Source organism: Engraulis encrasicolus, chromosome 11 (genome assembly GCF_034702125.1).
Source record: "Engraulis encrasicolus isolate BLACKSEA-1 chromosome 11, IST_EnEncr_1.0, whole genome shotgun sequence".
Taxonomy (NCBI): Eukaryota; Metazoa; Chordata; class Actinopteri; order Clupeiformes; family Engraulidae; genus Engraulis; species Engraulis encrasicolus.
Window position 1 is genome coordinate 51,927,969 of NC_085867.1, and position 19,987 is coordinate 51,947,955.

Below are 19,987 nucleotides of genomic sequence, written 5' to 3' on the forward strand. Positions count from 1 at the left end.
TGATTCATGTAGAACTGACCGCCATGAAGCCAACATCCTTTGTAATGTACACTACAATATAGTGTAAACTTTCAGTTTGTTTTGCGGAATAAGTAAGGGATAAACTGTGGTTTGGTCATGGTACTAAACAGAAGAAATGCAATGCACTTGCCTCATATGATGGACATTACCCAGCAAATCACAGAAATAATACAACTTTATTGAAGTTTACTTGGTTATAAATATACAAAAAGATACACACACAATTGTAGTTGCTCTGGTAAGTGAGAATAGGTAACATCAGTCATCCCACACACCCCTTCAAAAAAACCCTTCTTCCTTCCTATTTTGAATTCAGTCACAATTGTAGCACAATGGTTTGATTATTTCAAAAAATCAAAGATAAGTCCTGACATATCAAGTCCATAGCAGCTAATTGTACCGCAGTTGCTGTATAACCTCAGCTGTCTCTGAAGCTTGAGGTGGGTGCTTTACAAAGGACTGCGCCGGCCTGACTAGAACTAGAGTCACGTTTGGAAATTTAAAGTTTGGAAGTCAGTTTCTCGCAGTACTCAAAGCTCTTGAGGGCAAGGGCAGGATCCTGGGCGGTCGATGAGGGAAGCACCAGGGCACAGTCACTGTCAAAGTACTTCCCCGAGATTCCCTCTGTCTCGTCTGCCACCGCACAGTAGATGGTGCTCACGGACCCCTCTTCAGCAGTCTGCCATGACACACAAGCACCAGCAGTGTGAGGACCTCAATTTTTTGGATCATTTATTGTATAGGATAGTGAAGATCATAGAGGAAACAAGTAGGAGATAGAGGAGGGGTAGGGTTGGGCCAGACTCGATCTCCATCCCCATGCCATTGGCAATGAAATCCACCTGGAGCCACTCATCAAGCAGCTGGTAGCTAGTTCCACCATTGGCATTGGGAATCATTTTGGGGTAAAATGACAGTCTAAAAGGTTAACATCAAAGGTCAAAAGCAAAGGTCAAAATGTTTTTTTCATCTTAGCTTAAGTTAGTAGTTAAACAACATAAAATTGTTTTTCAACCCACGTTGACCAAGGTGCCTGATCCAGGTATCACCAGCTAGTTATAGAAAGTCTGTATGTTGGTATTTCAGAATATAAAGAAATTAAACTTGATTTCAGGAAGGAAATATCTGACCTATTGGGTTCAAGGAAAACAAAAACATATATTACAAAGAAGACACAAATGGGGCTTAGGGTGCTCAGGAGACATCAGATAATTGAACACAGTTGCTCTTCAGATAATAAAACGTTACCAGGTACAATGCAGTTATTGATACACTCATCTGGCCTATGAGCTGATAATATAAGCTAATATTCAGCTAATATAAACTGAACCCACTAAACGTAAAGGAAAAATAATAATTGTACATTTATAGGCCACTGTATAAGCCTCTATAAGCTGCAAGTATTGCAACATGGTATTGTAAGTATTGCATCCATATTGCAACATGGGGTATTTACACATTAGCTCCAAAGCTAACTCCCTTCAAGTTGTAGTTGTCACATATCATAATCAAAACATGAGCTCCATCATGATATAAGCCTCAGGGCTCAAAGCATGGGGGGAAAAGTGTCTTATAGGCCGGAAAGCACAGCCACATCTTCAGTCATCTCAACACCAAGCAAGAAACTGAAGTCAAGGGGTTTACCTTGAAGAAGAAGAAGCCAATCAGGTTGAAAATAAGCCTCAGCTTCCAGCTGTAGTGTCGCATCACCTCTGTCATAACCACGCCAGGGTGCAGGCAGTTTGCTGTCACATCTGACACATAAAATACACACACAAACACAAACATTCACCATCAAACATGGCATCCACACAAACACACACAATGTCATTATTATTACTTGTGAGACACCCACACCACTTATCAATCGTAAGTTGATCGATAAGACTATCAACTAATGATTAATGAATTAATCGATAATTTGCATCCCTAGTAGTAAGGAAATGGATTGCACTCAGTTTTTCTTCTTTTCTTGTTGTTTTATTTTTATTTTAGTATCGCAGGGACTGACATGACAGACAGGCTATGTGCAGCCAAAACGTCAGTCATGTCAGTCCCTGCGATACTAAAATAAAAAGAAAACAACAAGAAAATAAGAAGAACTGAGTGCGATCCATTTCCTTACTACCAGATTACTTCAGAGACGCACCAACAAGACGGAAGAGCGCGGTGTGTGGAAAATAACCTTGTATAATTATTTACAAATATCGCAGCCGTTATTATGATGTGACATAAGTGTTTAAAAGCCTATTATTTTCCATATTATACATTAAATTGAGGATTTTGTGTGCATCCCAGAAAACTGTGTCAACAACCGTGGCTCAAACTGAAACACCCTCCATAAATCAACAATGGTTTGTCCTATGACCAACATCATAAAAAATGTCATTACCTCTTTGGATGGTAATGTGAAGACCCCTTATGTAAAGTTTTCAGTACACCTCTTCAATATTTTTTAATCCATACTTTTTGATGGTCATAGAGAGGGAAAATTGTCCGTCAACTATGTTTTCAACATATTCCTAAAAACCTGATATTTTTAAAGTTAGTTAGTTAATTAGTTAGTTTGGACACTCAAGGGTGTATACCATGGAAACATCTATGTTATTAATTGAAAAAAATAGCGAAAAATGGCAGGAAAAAAACCCTGAAGTGTTACTCTAATTATAGAATTACCCACACAAAACTGTGTGACAACAGGCTGTGCGTGTTTGCTGCAAGCAAATCAAAACGATAACAAAAATCGTAGACAAAACAATCGTAGACAAAACACAGTATTTTTAGAGGGCTTTCAAAGGTTGCCCAACAGCTGAGGTTTGAGCATTTAGAAAGATACGGAAGTGACGTCAAGTGATATCTAGCTATTGTGCCCTGGGTATTAACAACAGTGAAGTGATTATACCAGACAAGATAGTATTCTATTCTTCCTGCTTTCTCTCGGCTGGTAGCCATGTGTGCACTGCTGTTAGGGTGATGACCACCCTCTTCCAGGTAACACGGTTTGTAATGAAAACACAAACCAGGCTGCCTCAACACCACCACTCAACTCAACTCAACAGTCAGATTTCATTTCAAAATGAAACTCTGGAAATTCAGAAATGGCATTAGTCACTGTAGCCTACAGAAAATACTACAGGGCTAATGTGACATCATAAGTCATGCTTCCTTTTCCTCAGGGGGGTGGTAAAATGACTCAAACACAAATGAGCAGTATTCCGGACAAGCTAGAGTGCTAAAATGGTAGGCTTGTATGGTCCAGGCTGCTAAAATACAGTCCTCTCTGTGAATACCCATAAAGGTCTAGTGTGAATTTCTAGAGGTGATTTGCAAAATGTATGCTACCTATTCACAAATGTTATCTTTTCCATTTACTATGTATGTAAAGTAGTTAGCCTACCGGTAGTAGTTTTGCCAGCCAAAGGATCCATGTATTCATGTATGAAAAATGTAAATTTCCGAGCCATAATGAATAGACTAAGAAATTGATGGTGGTAGTAAAATATTCATGAAAAGATGTCATGTGAGTGGGCAGCATTAATTCTGAATCTAGACTACTTAACAATCCAGATACTTGACCTTTAAACCTGTTTATATTTACAAAGCCATCATACTCACATGGCCCAGTTTGGCTATATGGGCAATAACATATTTGTGACGTTATTTACTCAGTGGCATGCAAGGAAGAGGTGATCATTTGTCTTCTGAGCATTTGCATATTTTGTATAATACGACCACTTTGAAAAGAATAATACATGTGGAAAAGAGTATAGACTAACAGTAGTACAGTAGTAACCCATATGATTATTTTCATGTATAGAGCTATTTTAGTCACACTGATGTGCTTGCTTTACCACTTAATTTCAGATCTTATACATGTCGTCATAAAGGGAAAACATCTGACAACAAAACTGTGGTTATGTGCTGAATGGCTAGTGAGTAGTGACTCAGATCAACCACATGTGGCCATTTTCTTGGGAATCATCCCAGACTTAAACTCTTGCAAAACAGAAAGCCATAAACACAGCAAAAGCCAGCTACAGAAACAAACTGGAAAATAAACTTCAGGATAACAACATTAAGGGGGTCTGGCGGGGCCTTCAGGAAATAACGAACAATAAAATGAAACATCATATACTGGACTGTGACCCCTCCCTACCTGAGCAGCTTAATGACTTTTTCTGCCGTTTCGATGCCGCCTGCGCACAAACAAGTGTCCCCCCTCACTCACTGGGGGTGGGCCACACCCAACCTCCTCTTTCCATCTCGGAGCATGATGTGCGCAGACTGCTACAGCGGCAAAATACCACCAAGGCAGCTGGTGTAACGGAGGCTAACTAGCACAGAGTTGGCGTGGAACGTTGGTAAACCTCCCTCCGATAGCCTCATACAGTCTCGTGCCGTTGGGCCGAGAGACTAGTCTCTTGGCCCAGCGGTATCGTACTGTGTCTCCCATTCCGAACCGTTGTAGTTGACGAGGTCGCACGTTCGATCCCCGAGGGGGGTGAACAGGTGCAAGATGACCTCCGTCACAGTGGTGCCGTGACCCGGATGGGAGTGAGGTTTAAGGGGGAGAGTGTAACGGAGGCTAACTAGCACAGAGTTGGCGTGGAACGTTGGTAAACCTCCCTCCGATAGCCTCATACAGTCTCGTGCCGTTGGGCCGAGAGACTAGTCTCTTGGCCCAGCGGTATCGTACTGTGTCTCCCATTCCGAACCGTTGTAGTTGACGAGGTCGCACGTTCGATCCCCGAGGGGGGTGAACAGGTGCAAGATGACCTCCGTCACACTGGCCCTGATGGCGTAACACCAGCCACCCTCAAGAACTGCGGCAATGAACTCGCTGCTATTTTTAGTTTCATTTTTTAACTGGTCTCTCCACTGTGCCACTGCACCTGCCTGTTTTAAATCAGCTACGATCATCCCAGTACCTAAAAAAACAAACATCACCTGTCTTAATGATTATAGGCTTGTCACTCTCATCCCTGTTGTAATGAAAGTTTTTGAACGTCTAATCTGTAAGTCTCTATCACACATAACACTGGACCATCACCAATTTGCATACAGGGCAAAAAAGGGAGTAGACGATGCAGTTTCACTCTGCATTCATTTCATTCTTCAACATCTTGACTGTAAATCCACCAATGCCCGTGTCCTATTCATAGACTTCAGCTCAGCTTTCAACACTATCCTTCCTATCAGATTGTTTAACTCTCTCATGTCCATGGATGTCAACCCATCACTCTGTCACTGGCTGCTCAACTTCCTGACCAACAGAACACAATGTGTTAAAATTCAGAACAATATTTCATCTACTAAGGTCCTCAACACTGGCGCGCCACAAGGTTGTGTATTGTCACCCCTGTTATTCTCTCTATACACCAACAGCTGTACATCCAACTCCCCATCTGTCAAACTCCTGAAATTTGCTGACGACACCACTGTAATAGGCCTCATACGCGACGAAGACGAAACATCATACCGCGATGAGGTCGAACATCTAGTGCAGTGGTGCACAGTAAACAATCTCACTCTCAACATATCCAAAACTAAAGAACTCATAGTGGATTTCAGGAAAAGCGCAGGCCAGCACACCCCCATCTGCATTAATGGCCAGGTAGTGGAGTGGGTAGACTCCTTCCGTTTCCTATAGGCACCACCATCCATCAGTCCCTGTCATGGAATCTGAACACCAGTCTCATCATTTCAAAAGCCCAACAAAGATTATACTTCCTCCGACAACTGAGGAAATTTGGAGTCAGCCAAGCAGGCATGATCCACTTTTATAGTGCCACCATCGAAAGCGTGCTCACCTTCTCCATCTTGGTCTGGTATGGTAGCTCCACCAGCCAAGAAAAGCAACATCTGGAGAGGGTGGTACGCAGGGCCTCTAAAATCATTGGCCGCAGTCTTCCCACTTTAGCCTCACTCTACAACACCAGGGGTGCGTTTCCGCAATGTTAGCTTTGAACTACAGATGTACTTTGTAGTTATCTACTTACTTCAAGGCGAAATCCGTGCATTTCTCGAAACCTTACTATTCCCACAGTAAGCCAAAAGTAGTGCGGCTACTTTCCTGAGTCCACACCGCTACTTACTTTCTTGGCATTGCAGTGCGTGACCAAAGAAGCAACAAGAGATAAGCATGATTGCTGAGTCATGATTCAGCTGTTTCCTGCTAAATTCAGTGCGTGAAGTAGAAAGCAATAGTGTACAACCACCACCAGCACATTATTTGGATGTCACGACACCGTGACTCTGCTGTTTCCTCCACAACACACCTTGTAATTTCTTGGTGAAAAAACACGGCCGTGGCATTACAATCTGACACCGTCCGCACCAATAATGCAGTATTATCTGCATGCCGATTGGATTTCGTTTCATCCCGAGGTGTAATTTGTAAAATATTTGAATAGAGTTGTGGTTACTCCCAGAAAATCGTCTGTTGAAGTGTGATATGCCTAAGAAATTTTCGCGTGGATTTCATTCCATAGCCTAGTGGTATTCACGCTTGCATCCCAATGGGAAAACAGAAGCCACACCGGTTCGAATCCACATGGTTGCAGTGCCACAATTTTGGAAATATCTGGCAGAAATAGATAATTTATGTTGTGCATTACCAACACACACGTGCAGCCAAGGGAAAATGTGTTACACTGTAGGGTCCAAAACACGATTTCACGAGTTGTTGTCAACATGCTGCACACTGGTTTCGAACCCGCGTAGCTCGCGTCTTCCCATTGATAGGCAAGCGTAAATACCCCTAGGCTATGAAATGAAATTCGCGCCAAAAATATTTAAGTACTTGACAAGTGAGCCAGCGCATTTCCGGGAGTAACCAATACTTTCTTATCTAAATATTTCACAAATTACACATCGAAATGAGACGCAATTCAATCGGTATACAGCTAAAAGTATATTATTAGTGTGGGATTCATCAGATTCCAAGGATATGACGTTTTTTTTTTCACGAACAAATGACATGACGTGAATTTGTGTTCTGAACACTCTCGCAGCTGTATCATCACTTTGTGTGCATGTCGATTGATTTTCATCGCTTTTGCACCACAGGATTAAAAGATATTGACACATTTGTGGTCAAATATGTACTACAAGTTTAGCTAATGGGTGGAGTCACACTCTGAAGTAGACTAGCGCTGTATGTTACTTGGGGTGGCTGAGGTGATGTCTGGACTCAATGGATCTACTCCAGCTGTACTTCAACTTCACTGTCCAGATACGGATAGGAGGCACCTCACTTTCAAAGTCACCACTACTTCAGAGTGCACATTACTCCAAGCAGTAGTTACTTTGTGTGCTAACGTTCGAGACACAAGAGTTAGCAACTTTTATAGTATTTACTATGCAACATTGCTAACAGACTAGCTACTTCGCACTTTGAGAATCGCACCCCTGACTTGCTAGGAAAGCCAATAACATCACCTCTGACCCTACACACCCAGCACACCACCTATTCACACTATTGCCTTCAGGGAAAAGGTACCGCAGTATCCCAAGCAAAACCACACGATCTAGGGACAGTACCTACCCACAAGCCATCCGACACTTAAATACGCACTAGCACTTTACAGCTACTCCACTACCTGGCCTTCCTACCTCCTTTGTTACTTTGCACAATGCTACTACTGTTCTTGTACATACCATGCACTTTAAATATTCCATTGCACTTTTCTATGTCTCCAATGTTTTGTATGCCATTCCCTGTTTATTTATTTGTGTACCCCCGCCCCCCCTGTTTTTCTTTCATACCCCCCCTCCCCAGTTTTGTGTCTTTGTTTGTGTTGTTGTGTGAGCACACCAATCAACATTCCTAACAACTGTATTTTTATACTGTTGATATGGCTAAATAAACTTGAAACTTGAAACTTGAAACTTGAAAACTTGAAACTTAAAGCCTGTGACGCTACGTCAGGTCAGGATTTTTTTTGCCGTTGATCATGTACGGAGGTAGCAAAGCCAGAGATACCCGAGGAAACGCAATTTTACACAATTTGCTTCATAGCCTTGGCTGCTGCATGAGCGTCTGCTGAAACAACAAACTTCAAGATATACCTTAAATATTTTTTGTCGGAGCATGAAGTGTGGTATGGCGTGTTTGGTGTTATAATCACAAGTTAAAAATCAAAGACACACATCAGCAAACAAGTCCCTGAGTATTTCATTTCACAGAATGTAGCTGTTTGTAGCAGTTAACAATAACAACAGCATGAATTGGCTCGTGGCACAGTGATTGGCTCTGACGCATTGTTCCATGGCAGCAGCACCAGCGCGCGTTCAGCCAGAAACCAGAAGTGTCGTCAGTGAGTTAGTGTCATCAGTAGCAATTTTTTTTCCCAGAAAAAGAAGGCGGCCAGTGAGGTAAAAAGTTCATGCCAAGCCCTAGTGGTGAACTGCTGACCAGCTTCCCTTGACATTGGGTTGTGTGGTAGGGTGGTGTGGAAACCTGAGTGGGACCCATTCATGGTCAGTAGAATACCTGTGCCTTTGAGGCGCCGGGCAAGTTCTTTGGTCCACAGGACATTGTGGAGTTTTGTGTGGTTATACACCTCGTCCACACGGAAGCCGAGGTTGTTGCCATGGAAATGAGCGAGGTCCATTGTCCCCAGCTGATGATTAGAAGATGCTACATTGACAATGCGGGCTGGAGCGGAGCTTTTTAAGAGGTCTGAAACCAACACAAAACACACACACACACACACACACACACACACACACACACACACACACACACACACACACACACACACACACACACACACACACACACACAGTAAGAGACTAAATCAAAGACTACACTCGTGTGTGTGTGTGTGTTTGTGTGTGTGTGTGTGTGTGTGTGTGTGTGTGTGTGTGTGTGTGTGTGTGTGTGTGTGTGTGTGTGTGTGTGTGTGTGTGTGTGTGTGTGTGTGTGTGTGTGTGTGTGAGAGAGAAAGACAGTGAGAGGGGACTCACCCAGTAGTAAGCTGGTGAGAAGGAATGGTCCGACATGATTTGTGGCAAAGGAAAGTTCCAGACCATCAGCTGTGAGACCTTTAGGTAAACCTATATGACACACCACATATTCATTATGTAAAATGGGTACACACACACACACACACACACACACACACACACACACACACACACACACACACACACACACACACACACACTTGGTCAAAGCATTTTTCTTCTCTCTGAATGTTTTGTCTGAATTCCTTCAGTAGACCAACCCTTCCTTTTCCTTTCCTTGATCTAAAATGTCCTAAAATTGTAATCTGCCATCATATCCCAGTTGTCAGTCCCTGCTTCCAGAGAACTTGAGAGTACAACGCCGTAGCCTCATGATGAGCTCATGTCTAAAATTCTGTAATTACAACTTGAGAAACCCGAAGGCGTCGCAGAAAAACACAGTATATTATGACGGCAACACAAAATTACATGTTGCTTGTTGATCAGTTCACAAATTGTGTTACTGTTGATGTTCTTCATTCTTACAACATGTAGGCCTACACCCCTGTGCACTGCATGGGACATGTTATTTGTAGGTTGCTATGCACTGTTTGTTTCTAAATCTCAGTCAGAAGTCTGAAAAAATATCATTTTATCCATTACAGTGTGGATCACATTATCACAGGAATACAAAAACAGTTTCTCTTCACCACGCGACAGCTGAGCAGGGACATATAAGGAGGTTCCAATGAATCTGATATAGTTAAGCCAGACGAAGGAACACTTAGCCACATTCTGACAACAGGACACTTTTTGTGGGTTATTTTACTCCACCAAAATAGTTGCCATCATATGTATATCATGCAGGCACAACACTGGCAGACTGACAATTTGTATTTCCTGTAGAATACGGTAACTGTCTTACGATCAGGTGATTCTGAGTGGCTTAAATTTTGAGGCAGTTTTTTTTAGTAACACCAAGTCCATCTACTTCAGTAGTCAAAGTGGAATAACTAGTGTAGCAACTATGTAATATCATGTACTGAGAGATCATGTGCTTGTACTAACAACATGAGGGTACTTCTATGTTTACTTTTGACACGGCTGTGTCTTATGGTGGTGGAGAGAGTCTTTGGTGTCGACGCAGAAGAGAGAGTATATGCCTGACTAAACCTACAGTAACTACAGTTAAGACGGCCCTTTCCAGGAATACATGAGTCAGTATTGGTTGCTTAGAATACCACTTGTGGCTCATGGGTTCACTTCCCACTAATTCGTGTGACTATTCCTGTTACGAGCTTAACAACACAACAACTCCCAAAAACATACCTCAACAATTTCAACAAGCTAAACACCCACCCACCCACGCACGCACGCGCGCGCGCACGCACGCACGCACGCACGCACCCACGCACCCACGCACGCACGCATCCATTCATTCACGTAACAATCATTTTATGCTTTACTAAAACTAGAGTGATATGTATTGTTTTGAATGCACAGTTGCACACTTATGATAGGTACGTATATGAATAAATAAATTAATGAATGAATGAATGAATGAATGAATGAATCAGTGGCAGAACAATTGTACACTGGGCCCCTGGGCAAAACGCTGGAAGGGCCCACACGGCCTGCCAAGGTCATAGTAGGGCCCCCACCATCAATATGGGAGGGCCCTCGGCCCAGTAGCAAATGCCCTGCTCACCCTCTATAGCTCCGCCCCAGGAATGAATGAGTAGCTGTGTATATATGGCGCTTTTTTCGCCGATCGGAATAGATCTGATCCGATTACTCTGATCGGAATGAAGTGTATACATTACATTGACCTCGAACGTTCGAATACCTGCCACGCGCGGTTACCAGGGACCGTGGTTAGTAACAGGCCGGGTTAGGCTAGCCTATATGGTTAAAAACAGCGATAAACATGAAAGTATCGCTTGCTTTATTTATAATTTTAGTCTTTCTGAAAGTGCAGCGGGAAGCGACAATCTTGCGCTTATGGGCAGGTGTGTAACAGCGGCAGTCCGACACGCTGTTGTCACCAGTTCACTTAAAACACCTCACAAACAAGAAATAAGTCTGTGGATGAGAGTAAACAAGCCAGGATTGGTGGTAGAGAGTTGTTCTGCAGGAATTCAGCGACCAATATGGCGTTAAACTGTTAGGATAACCAGAGCTTCATTTGTTAAAATATGTGACACGATTGCGTCACAAACAACCAAGTGGAATAGAGTGCATACATGGACCATCTGATCGGACTACACCACCTCTTCTAGTCCGATTAGAATTCTGATCCGATCAAAGAAATCTAGTCCGATCGGGCCGTATACAAGGGAATTCCTGATCGGATTAGAAAAATATCCCTATTCTAATCGGATCAGAAGTGCCCATGTATACATACCTAGTGAATGAATGTTGCCCCCTGGTCTAATTCCTCTTGCTGCTCCTGTATCTGAGCTTGCAGAAAGTGCTATGAGTGCTTGTGTTATCAGCAGGGCTGGACTGGCCATCTGGCATAGCGGGCATTTCCCGGTGGGCCTGAAAATACGGGGCCCACGTGGGTGTGAGTCAGTTCTGCGCCACTAATTAGGAGGGGCCCTTTTCAGCCAAAAGTGCCCGGTCCCTATTTCTCCCCCAGTTCAGGCCTGATTATCAGATTCTGCAGAGACAGTGGCAGTATACCTGAGGCTCCAGCGTTATTCACCAGGATGTGCAGCTGTTTCTCCTCCGCCAGGATGGTGGCGGCAAACTCTCGCACTGACTCCAGAGAAGAGAGGTCCACCAGACGCAGGTGCACGTCAGCGTTCCCGCTCAGCTCCCGGATCTCTTTCAGGGCCGTAGTCCCACGAGTCTCACTGCGACACGCAAGAATCACTCGTGCACCTCGCCGCGCAAAGTCCAGGGCGATGAACTTGCCAATGCCTAGGAGTATACGGGGAGGGGTGGGGGACAACGAACACACCAGAGGAAAAAAACAGAGATCATTAGCCAATAGACAATGAGCAAGGAAGACAAATAGTCTGTGAGTGAGTGATCACGTTACAACTGTCCAAGGCTGAGATCTTTTACAGCTTTTGAGACCGGGTCTGCCAAAAACATGATACAGAAACACATAAAAGCAAACATAAAAGCATAAAAGCAAAACATACAGGTACAAATTCCCCCTGTTGTACATATAACAGTGGCACAACAAGTAAAGAAGTGAAGCACATTTTTTGTATTATTATTTGTAGTTTATTTGTCAGGGACAATGCAGTGAGTGCACATTATTACAAACATTTTGACATGGCAAGGCCATGACAGCTTGCAGATGTGAGTACATATAAGGTTTGTAGCTAGAGAGCTAATTTGCAACCTCAGTCCCTGGTCAGGCTAGCTATTCTAATAAAATATATAAGTCACCTAGACTATGCAATTATACAAAGTATACAGTATACAATACACAATTACACATGAAGTGAAGCACAACACAACTCATGTCATGCAAACAAAACAAAGGCAGAAAAGATAACAACAGACAGGGCAAAGGGCCGAGAACAAAGTGTATTGGCCTGAATATCCTTTTTGTTTGAGATAATGACATAGACAAAGTAGGCAAGATAGGCAAGATACTATACTATACTATATACTATATACTATACTATACTATACTATACCATTGGCCAAATTCCATGCCAATCGCCTGTTAGGCTACTCATTTATTCTACCACCTCCAGTCAGGCACTGAACGATTTCAGTGTCAATATACAGCCAAAATGGGGGAAGTGGTCTTGCCAGGGTGGTGCAACCATGGCTAATACCATCGTGTGTGGATTAAATTATTTGTTTTGTTTTTAGTGGGTTACCAAGCACATTCATTGCAGGACACTATATTACCAATTAGTTAAATATGGACATTAGCTGTGGTAGGCTACCACCTGATACCCAAAAATGCCATTGACCCAAATCAGATGGGTGCGGTTGAAACTGAAGAGGAATCGTCAATACAGCAAGGAATAATATGTACTGTATGTGCCTAATGGTTATAAATCATTCTTGGGCTATTGTAAGTTAGCATTGAGAGGTGTTTGGCAAAAAATGTTTTAGAAACAAGTGAGTACAACTCTGTTCCTTGAGCTAAATGGAAACACTGTCACCTTAAAGGGACACTGTGTGAGATTTTTAGTTGTTTATTTCCAGAATCCATGCTACTCATTCACCAATGTTACCTTTTTCATGAATACTTACCACCACCATCAAATTCTAAGCATTCATTATGACTGGGAAAATTGCACTTTTCATACATGAAAAGGGGGATCTTCTCCATGGGTCGCCATTTTGAATTTCCAGAAATAGGCATTTTTAGCTGCAAAAATGACTGTACTTGGGCCACACTAGAAAAATTAAGTTTATTACTTAGTAAACTTTCACAAAAAGATCAAATTTGGCAATAGGCAACCCAGTTTCAATGGTCAGCATAGTTGCAGTACCTTTTTTGACCATTTCCTGCACAGTGTCCCTTTAAAGGACAAGTGCACTATTTTGAACATTAAGCCTATTTTTTGAGTTGTCTGCAATGTTTAAGAGTCCCGTCAGGGATTTTTTAAATGTTTGCCGCTGTCTCCTTTATTTGGCTAATTTGGATTTTTTTCTCAACCAGCTTTAGAATGGCCATCTGGGCCATTTTATGGGTCATGCCCCTATCTGTTCAACCCCCCTAAACATTTGTTTTCAAACGTATGCATCTGGTGGTAGGCCTATTCAGTGGCCAGTGGTGGACAGTAACGAAGTAAATGTAATTTGTTACTGTAGGTCTACTTAAGTAACATTTTCATACTTTCATACTTTACTCAAGTAGGCCTATTTGTATTTGGTAAGACTTTATACTTTTACTTCACTACATTTCAAAGTGAAGTTTAGTACTTTCACTTCGTTACATTTACAGAAACACTCGTTCCTTACTCGTTCCTTTTTTTATTTAAGGCGATACACGGCAGGTGAATTAATTAATCTTTAATTCCCTGGTCAAATGAAATCTGAGATTTCACGCTGGTGTGAAGAAAGTGAAACTGAATCCGATTGGCAGACTCAGAGATTCGCCATTGTGATTGGTTGTAATGTGTCACGTGACAAGCTGTACAGAATTGGTTTTAGAAGGGACGCAGACTAAGTCAGACCACTGATGTGTCCACTGTTGTGACTTGCAAAACGAATTGAAATAAGAAGAAACGGCAGCCTACTTACTTGTAACATGCGGAAAGCACAGCAAAACAATAAAGCAGGAGTAGTTGTTAGAGTGTATTAATCTGCACGTCGTATTCGTTGTGTGAGGGGGAGAGGCTTAGCTCGCAGGCTGCACTCGCCTGACACTAAGACAAAATTTGTTAGATAGGCTTCGCGTTTGAACTGAATAATCAGCGAATTGATACTTAATGTACTGCTTATTTGACTTACTGTGCTATATCTGTGTTGTGGCTTACAATAGAGTCGCATAATTGCCGCTTTTGTAGCGTGTTGATTTCTTGAGTCAAGTAGGCCTAAACAGGTTGCCTGTTGCCAAGTTGAGGATATCAATTACTTGTCTAATAGACTCCCCTGTCACCAAAAAGATGATTTGCTTCAACATTATGGAAAAGAGGCTTGTGTAAAGGGTTATTTTGTATCTTTACATGAGGATTGCCTTGGCCACCACATGTTGCAAAGGGAGGCTGCATGCAACATGTATCCGATATGAAAAGCACTGGCAATACCACCAAAGTGAGGTTGTAAAACAACAACAGTAACAAAGTTAAAAAAGAAAAAAAAGAAAAAAAGTGAACTTTGGCTAAATATTGGCCCAGTGATGTGCACAGACACAAAAGGCTTTTTCATGATCAGACAGATAAGTGCTCCAATTAAGTTGTATCAAGTAGGCTATTGCAAATCATTGGCATCTAGCAAATAGAGACCATTACAAGTAGGATGTTCATATCTTTAAAGGTAGCTTAGAATCGCAAAAAGTCTGTTTTTCCATATAGGCCTAAGCCAACTTTAACATAACCAAACACTACATAATAATAATAATAATAATAATAATAATAATAATAATAATAATAATAATAATAATAATAATAATAATAATAAGAAGAAGAAGAAGAAGAAGAAGAAGAAGAAGAAGAAGAAGAAGAGGTCTACCAAAACCATTATTATAACAAAAAAATAAACATAAAGTACTTTATACGAACTCCTTGCTGTCACAAATAAGTAGGCCTATGTACTGGACTGTGTAGGCCTACGGCTGGGGTATTGTAGTAGGCTAGTTGTTCTAATAGGCATAATCAATTTCAGCCTAATCATTCTTAATATTAATGGCCCTTTCATGTGTTCTTTTGGGCATGTTAGGGTACAGGCAGTGTCAGTATGAAATGTTTAGAGAGGTAAAAATGAACTTCTGATGCTATAACATCCATGGACTTACTCCACCGTGTTTCTGAGGCCTGTTATGGCCTAGTTCTAACATGTTGGTATAGCCTATGCAAATCAGACTATATTTAATTACATATGAGCAAACTACAACACTTAAATATTAAAATGGCACCAAAGGCTTCATTTTTAAGTTTTTACTTTTTACTTGTAATACTTAAGTATTTTTGACGGCAGATACTTTTGTACTTCTACTCAAGTAAAAAAGTGAGAGATACTTTTACTTTTACTTAAAGGGACAGTTTGGTCAATTTCAACATGCAGTTGTATTGCTCACGCTACCCTTGACTTGTCAGTACCTGGTGATGCCACATTTTTCGGCTCAGCCCTTTCCGAGATATGAGCAATTCTAATGGGGGCAGCGTTTGTTTACATTTTTAAAAAATGAAACATAGGCCAACTCCAAATATTTTCCCAAAAGGTACTGCTGTTTGCTAGTTGTCTGCTGATGTTTTATAACCTTTTGGATGTTTTTGGGAATAAATAAAAATGTTTTTTTGAAATGTAAACAAAGAGCTGCCCCCATTACAATGACCAGGATCTCGGAAACGGCTGAAGAAGAAAAGAAAAAAAATCTCAGGCAATGACAAGTCCGGGGTAGTGTAAGCATTACAACTGCATGTTGAAATTGACCAAACTGTCCCTTTAAGTAGTTTTCAATGCAAGGTAACTGTACTTTTACTCAAGTACATAACTGGTGTACTTCGTCCACCACTGTCAGTGGCATTCTCCAACAAAAGCAAAATAAGTCTTATGTCATGTTTTAATTGGCATTTTGTGAACGAAAGAAAAAAATGTATTTCCAAAATGCAAAATACAAGTTTTAAAACACGACATGGACATGCCCATAGACCAGGTTTGGGGAACCTTTTTCATTGGAGGGGCCACTTCAAATTCCTGCAAGAGCCGTAAAAGTCCACCAAGGGCCGTACTACTATGAATACAAACCACTTTAGGCCTATAGCCTATTGGAGGCAGCCACCTTTAAAACAGACCCCACATTCTCTAGGTTTTCTGAATAGAACTTAATTGTAAACATTGCCGATGTATTTTTTTTTTAGATTCCTTTTTGAAATATGACATTTCATGTGCATAACATTATATCGGGGACCGGATAAAACGGCCTCAAGGGCCTAATAGGTTTCCCACCCCTGCCATAAACCATTCTAAAGCCAGTTGAGACAAAATCAAAATTAGCCATGTGAGACAGCAGCAAACATGAAAAATGGTAAGGGAACTACATTGCAGACAACTTGGAAAACGGGCTCAATGTTCAAAAAAGATTAAAGTTGTCCTTTAATACAACTCAGCAACGCACAACAATTGCACAACACAGAGAACAAAGCCAGAGCCAGAGAAAGGGCTCTTGAACATAACTGCAATCCAGCACGCAAACACATCTGGAAGGCATCTGGATCTGGAGACTGCCAGTAACTCGAGCCAGCCGGTGGCCTATTTTCCCCCCAATGCAAAGTCATCATGGCATGCTTAAAAATAACTGAAAAGTGGTTTAAACAGACTACTTCTGCAAGTTCCTGATCAATGAACTTCAGAGAGGCCGTTTATGTATAGGGAAATGTTAGCCATCTTAACGGTGTGCCATAGAAAAAACGTTGCACATGTGCATCTCCATAAACAAAAAGACACAGATCATCAGAGGGCACCATCACAGACCAAATCACGCAGCAAAAGCAAATACTGATCAATAAATAGTTCACGGTAACAGGTTGAGCTTCACCTGTATTAGCGCCAGTGACAATGGCCGTTTTCCCCTTCAGTTCCACTTTACATGCGCGTGGATCCCACGAGCCTCTCCGTTGAGATCGTACCACCAGTCCTAGGATCACCGTGGAGACAATCCACGCCGGGTTGCACACGATGTCACTTAACACCCATGTCATTCTGGCCAGTTCTGTCTTCTTTCCCCAAATCTAAACTCGCCGTCTCTCAAGGAGACGGTACAAACGTCTGTGCGTAATGACGCGTAGGTACTGGTGAAAGTCCAGCACTGCGAAAGCCTAGGACATCTCCCTCTCACTAATTGGGAACATACTGAACTGCTACTTTTTCCCGTGACATGCAGGACTCTTTGTGAAGTTGCTCAAATTAAATCCCATTAACCTTATCACGCCTGGATAACATCAAAATACGTTTTCGCCATATCAGACCAACCCAACTCTGTGTGTGACAAACAGAAGCAATGTGATGAAAACTCTTCATCAAACAGGTCCCAACACAGAATGCCTGCCATTGTGTACCATCTAGTACATTGTGCGTTACAGGCAAAAACAACAATGGGGCATGCAGCTTGATATCTTTGCAGCGATAATGGAACACATTTGCAAAAAAAAAAGATGGACAATTGTATGTGATAAGTGGGTGGTGGAAACATACAGTCAATCCGGAAAGTATTCACAGCGCTTCACTTTTTCCGCATTTCATTACGTTACGACCTTATTCCAAATTGTATTCAATTCATCTCTCTCCTCAAAATGTAACATAAATACCCCATTATGACCATGTGTATGGCCCGTTTTTCTTTAGATTTTCTTTAGATGGCATCAAGGATGTGTGGTGGTAAACAAGTGAGTTTTCCCAAAAAAAAGTGCATCATCTGGCTAGTCAACCATGGTTGTGGGACTGACATCGTTTTGGGGATGTATGAATGCCGTCAACATTGGAAATCTGAATTACACCTAAAGAAGCATGTCAACATGCACTATGACTACAGAAGCAGATCATGATACTCTCCATGGGATTTCATTCAAAACTCACACCCATCTATTTAACCCAGGTGCAATGTAAAGAAAGGTTGAAACACAAACCGATGACGTCCCTTTTAATCCCTTTTTTTTTCGAAATGAAAAAATGAATGTAGTTGCTGCCAAAGGTGGTTCTACAAAGTATTAAGCAAAGGCTGTGAATACTTATGTAAATATGATTTCTTTGTTTTTTAATTTTAATACATTTTCAAAAACTCTCAAGAACTCTTTTTTTCACATGGCCATAATGGGGTAGGCCTATTTATGTTACATTTTGAGGAGAGAGATGAACTGAATACAATTTGGAATAAGGCTGTAACGTAATAAAATGCGGAAAAAGTGAATACTGCTGTGAATACTTTCCGGATTGACTGTAGAGGTGTTATGTTTTACCTCTATGGGTGGAAACGACTCGGTAGGGACACCTGCTGGTGAAGGAAATTCGTTAATTTTATATTTTTCAGGAATATTTCAGCAATATTGGTGTGACCAGAGAATGTTTTGCAATGTCGAGGAGGTCTATGATGTCTATGACTGGTCAGCCTAATTCAAAATGGTGGATTTACATAGAGATGATCCACCTATAGTTCATATAGGCCTACGTATTTAAAATAATAATAATAATAATAATTTTCAAGCCAAACTGAAAACTTTACTATTGTTGGTAGTAAATATTCATGCAAAAGATGAAATTTGAGAATGAAGAATGACAAATGAGCAAAATACTGTTTGGAAATAAATCTTGTGACATTGCGGACACTTCTCAAAACAATGTCACAGCAAATGTGTGCCATAATCAAAGCTAAAGGCATTCTACAAATTAAAGTGTGACCTCTTTTTGGTGGCGACTTTTTTTGGCCGGGCGGTGGCTTATGATTTAAATACAATACAATCTTGAACCTTCACATACAGTGCCCTCCATTATTATTGGCACCCCTGGTTGAGATGTGTTTTTTAGCTTCCAATTATTATTATTTTTCTCTAAATAATATGGGACCTTAATGGAAAAAAAGAGAAAAATCCAACCTTCAATACAAGTGCATTTATTCGGTGGGGAAAAAATCCCACATAAAGAAATAATTATTTGACATCAAATAATGTGTGTCACAATTATTAGCACCCCTGTTGTTAATATTTTGTACAACCCCCTTTTGCCAACAAAACAGCACCTAATCTTCTCCTATAATGTTTCACAAGATGGGAAAAGACAGAAAGAGGGATCGTCAGCCATTCCTCTTTGCAGAATCTCTCTAAATCATCCAGAGACCTGGGTCCTCTCCTCTGTACTCTCCTCTTCAGCTCACCCCACAGGTTCTCAATGGGGTTGAGGTCTGGGGACTGAGATGGCCATGGGAGGAGCTTGATTTTGTGTCTGGTTAACCATTTCTGTGTAGATTTGGCCATATGTTTAGGGTCATTGTCTTGCTGAAAGACCCAGTGTCTTCAGCTTTCGGGCAGAGGGCAACAGATTTTGATTTAAAATGTCCTGGTATTTCAAAGCATTCATGATGCCATGCACCCTAACAAGCTTCCCAGGGCCTTTGGAAGCGAAACAGCCCCACAGCATCACTGACCCACCCCCATACTTCACAGTGGGTATGAGGTGCTTTTCAGCATGCGCATCTTTCGTGGCACGCCAGACCCACTTAGAGTGTTTGTTGCCAAAAAGCTCAATCTTGGTCTCATCTGACCAAAGCACACGGTCCCAGTTGAACTCCAGACGTTTGCGTTTATGATTGTGGGTGAGGAAAGGTTTTCTCCGTGCATGCCTCCCAAACAGCTTGTTGGCGTGTAGACAGCGCCTGATGGTT

The 19,987-nt window shown here is 41.6% G+C and overlaps 1 protein-coding gene across 1 annotated transcript; it reads right to left on the reverse strand.

The window, feature by feature from the left end:
• Positions 1-178: 178 nt before the first annotated feature.
• zgc:64106 (uncharacterized protein LOC393348 homolog) lies at positions 179-17,496 on the reverse strand. Its single transcript, XM_063210947.1, has 6 exons — positions 17,153-17,496; positions 11,656-11,895; positions 8,992-9,081; positions 8,516-8,704; positions 1,666-1,775; positions 179-700 (listed from the first exon to the last, which is right to left on the reverse strand). Exons 1-6 carry the CDS (start codon positions 17,313-17,315, stop codon positions 521-523), a joined length of 972 nt encoding a protein of 323 aa, XP_063067017.1. The 5' UTR covers positions 17,316-17,496; the 3' UTR covers positions 179-520.
• Positions 17,497-19,987: the final 2,491 nt, after the last annotated feature.

Bases quoted from the DNA above. Each gene is read 5' to 3' on its own strand.
- zgc:64106 (XM_063210947.1), bottom strand. From the start codon at position 17,315: ATGACATGGGTGTTAAGTGACATCGTGTGCAACCCGGCGTGGATTGTC. The intron at 11,896-17,152 runs GTGAAGCTCAAC...GTATACTCCTAG, and splicing joins TGTCACTGGCGCTAATACAG to GCATTGGCAAGTTCATCGCC. The intron at 1,776-8,515 runs GTATTCTACTGA...TTTATGTGTCAG, and splicing joins CCGGCGCCTCAAAGGCACAG to ATGTGACAGCAAACTGCCTG.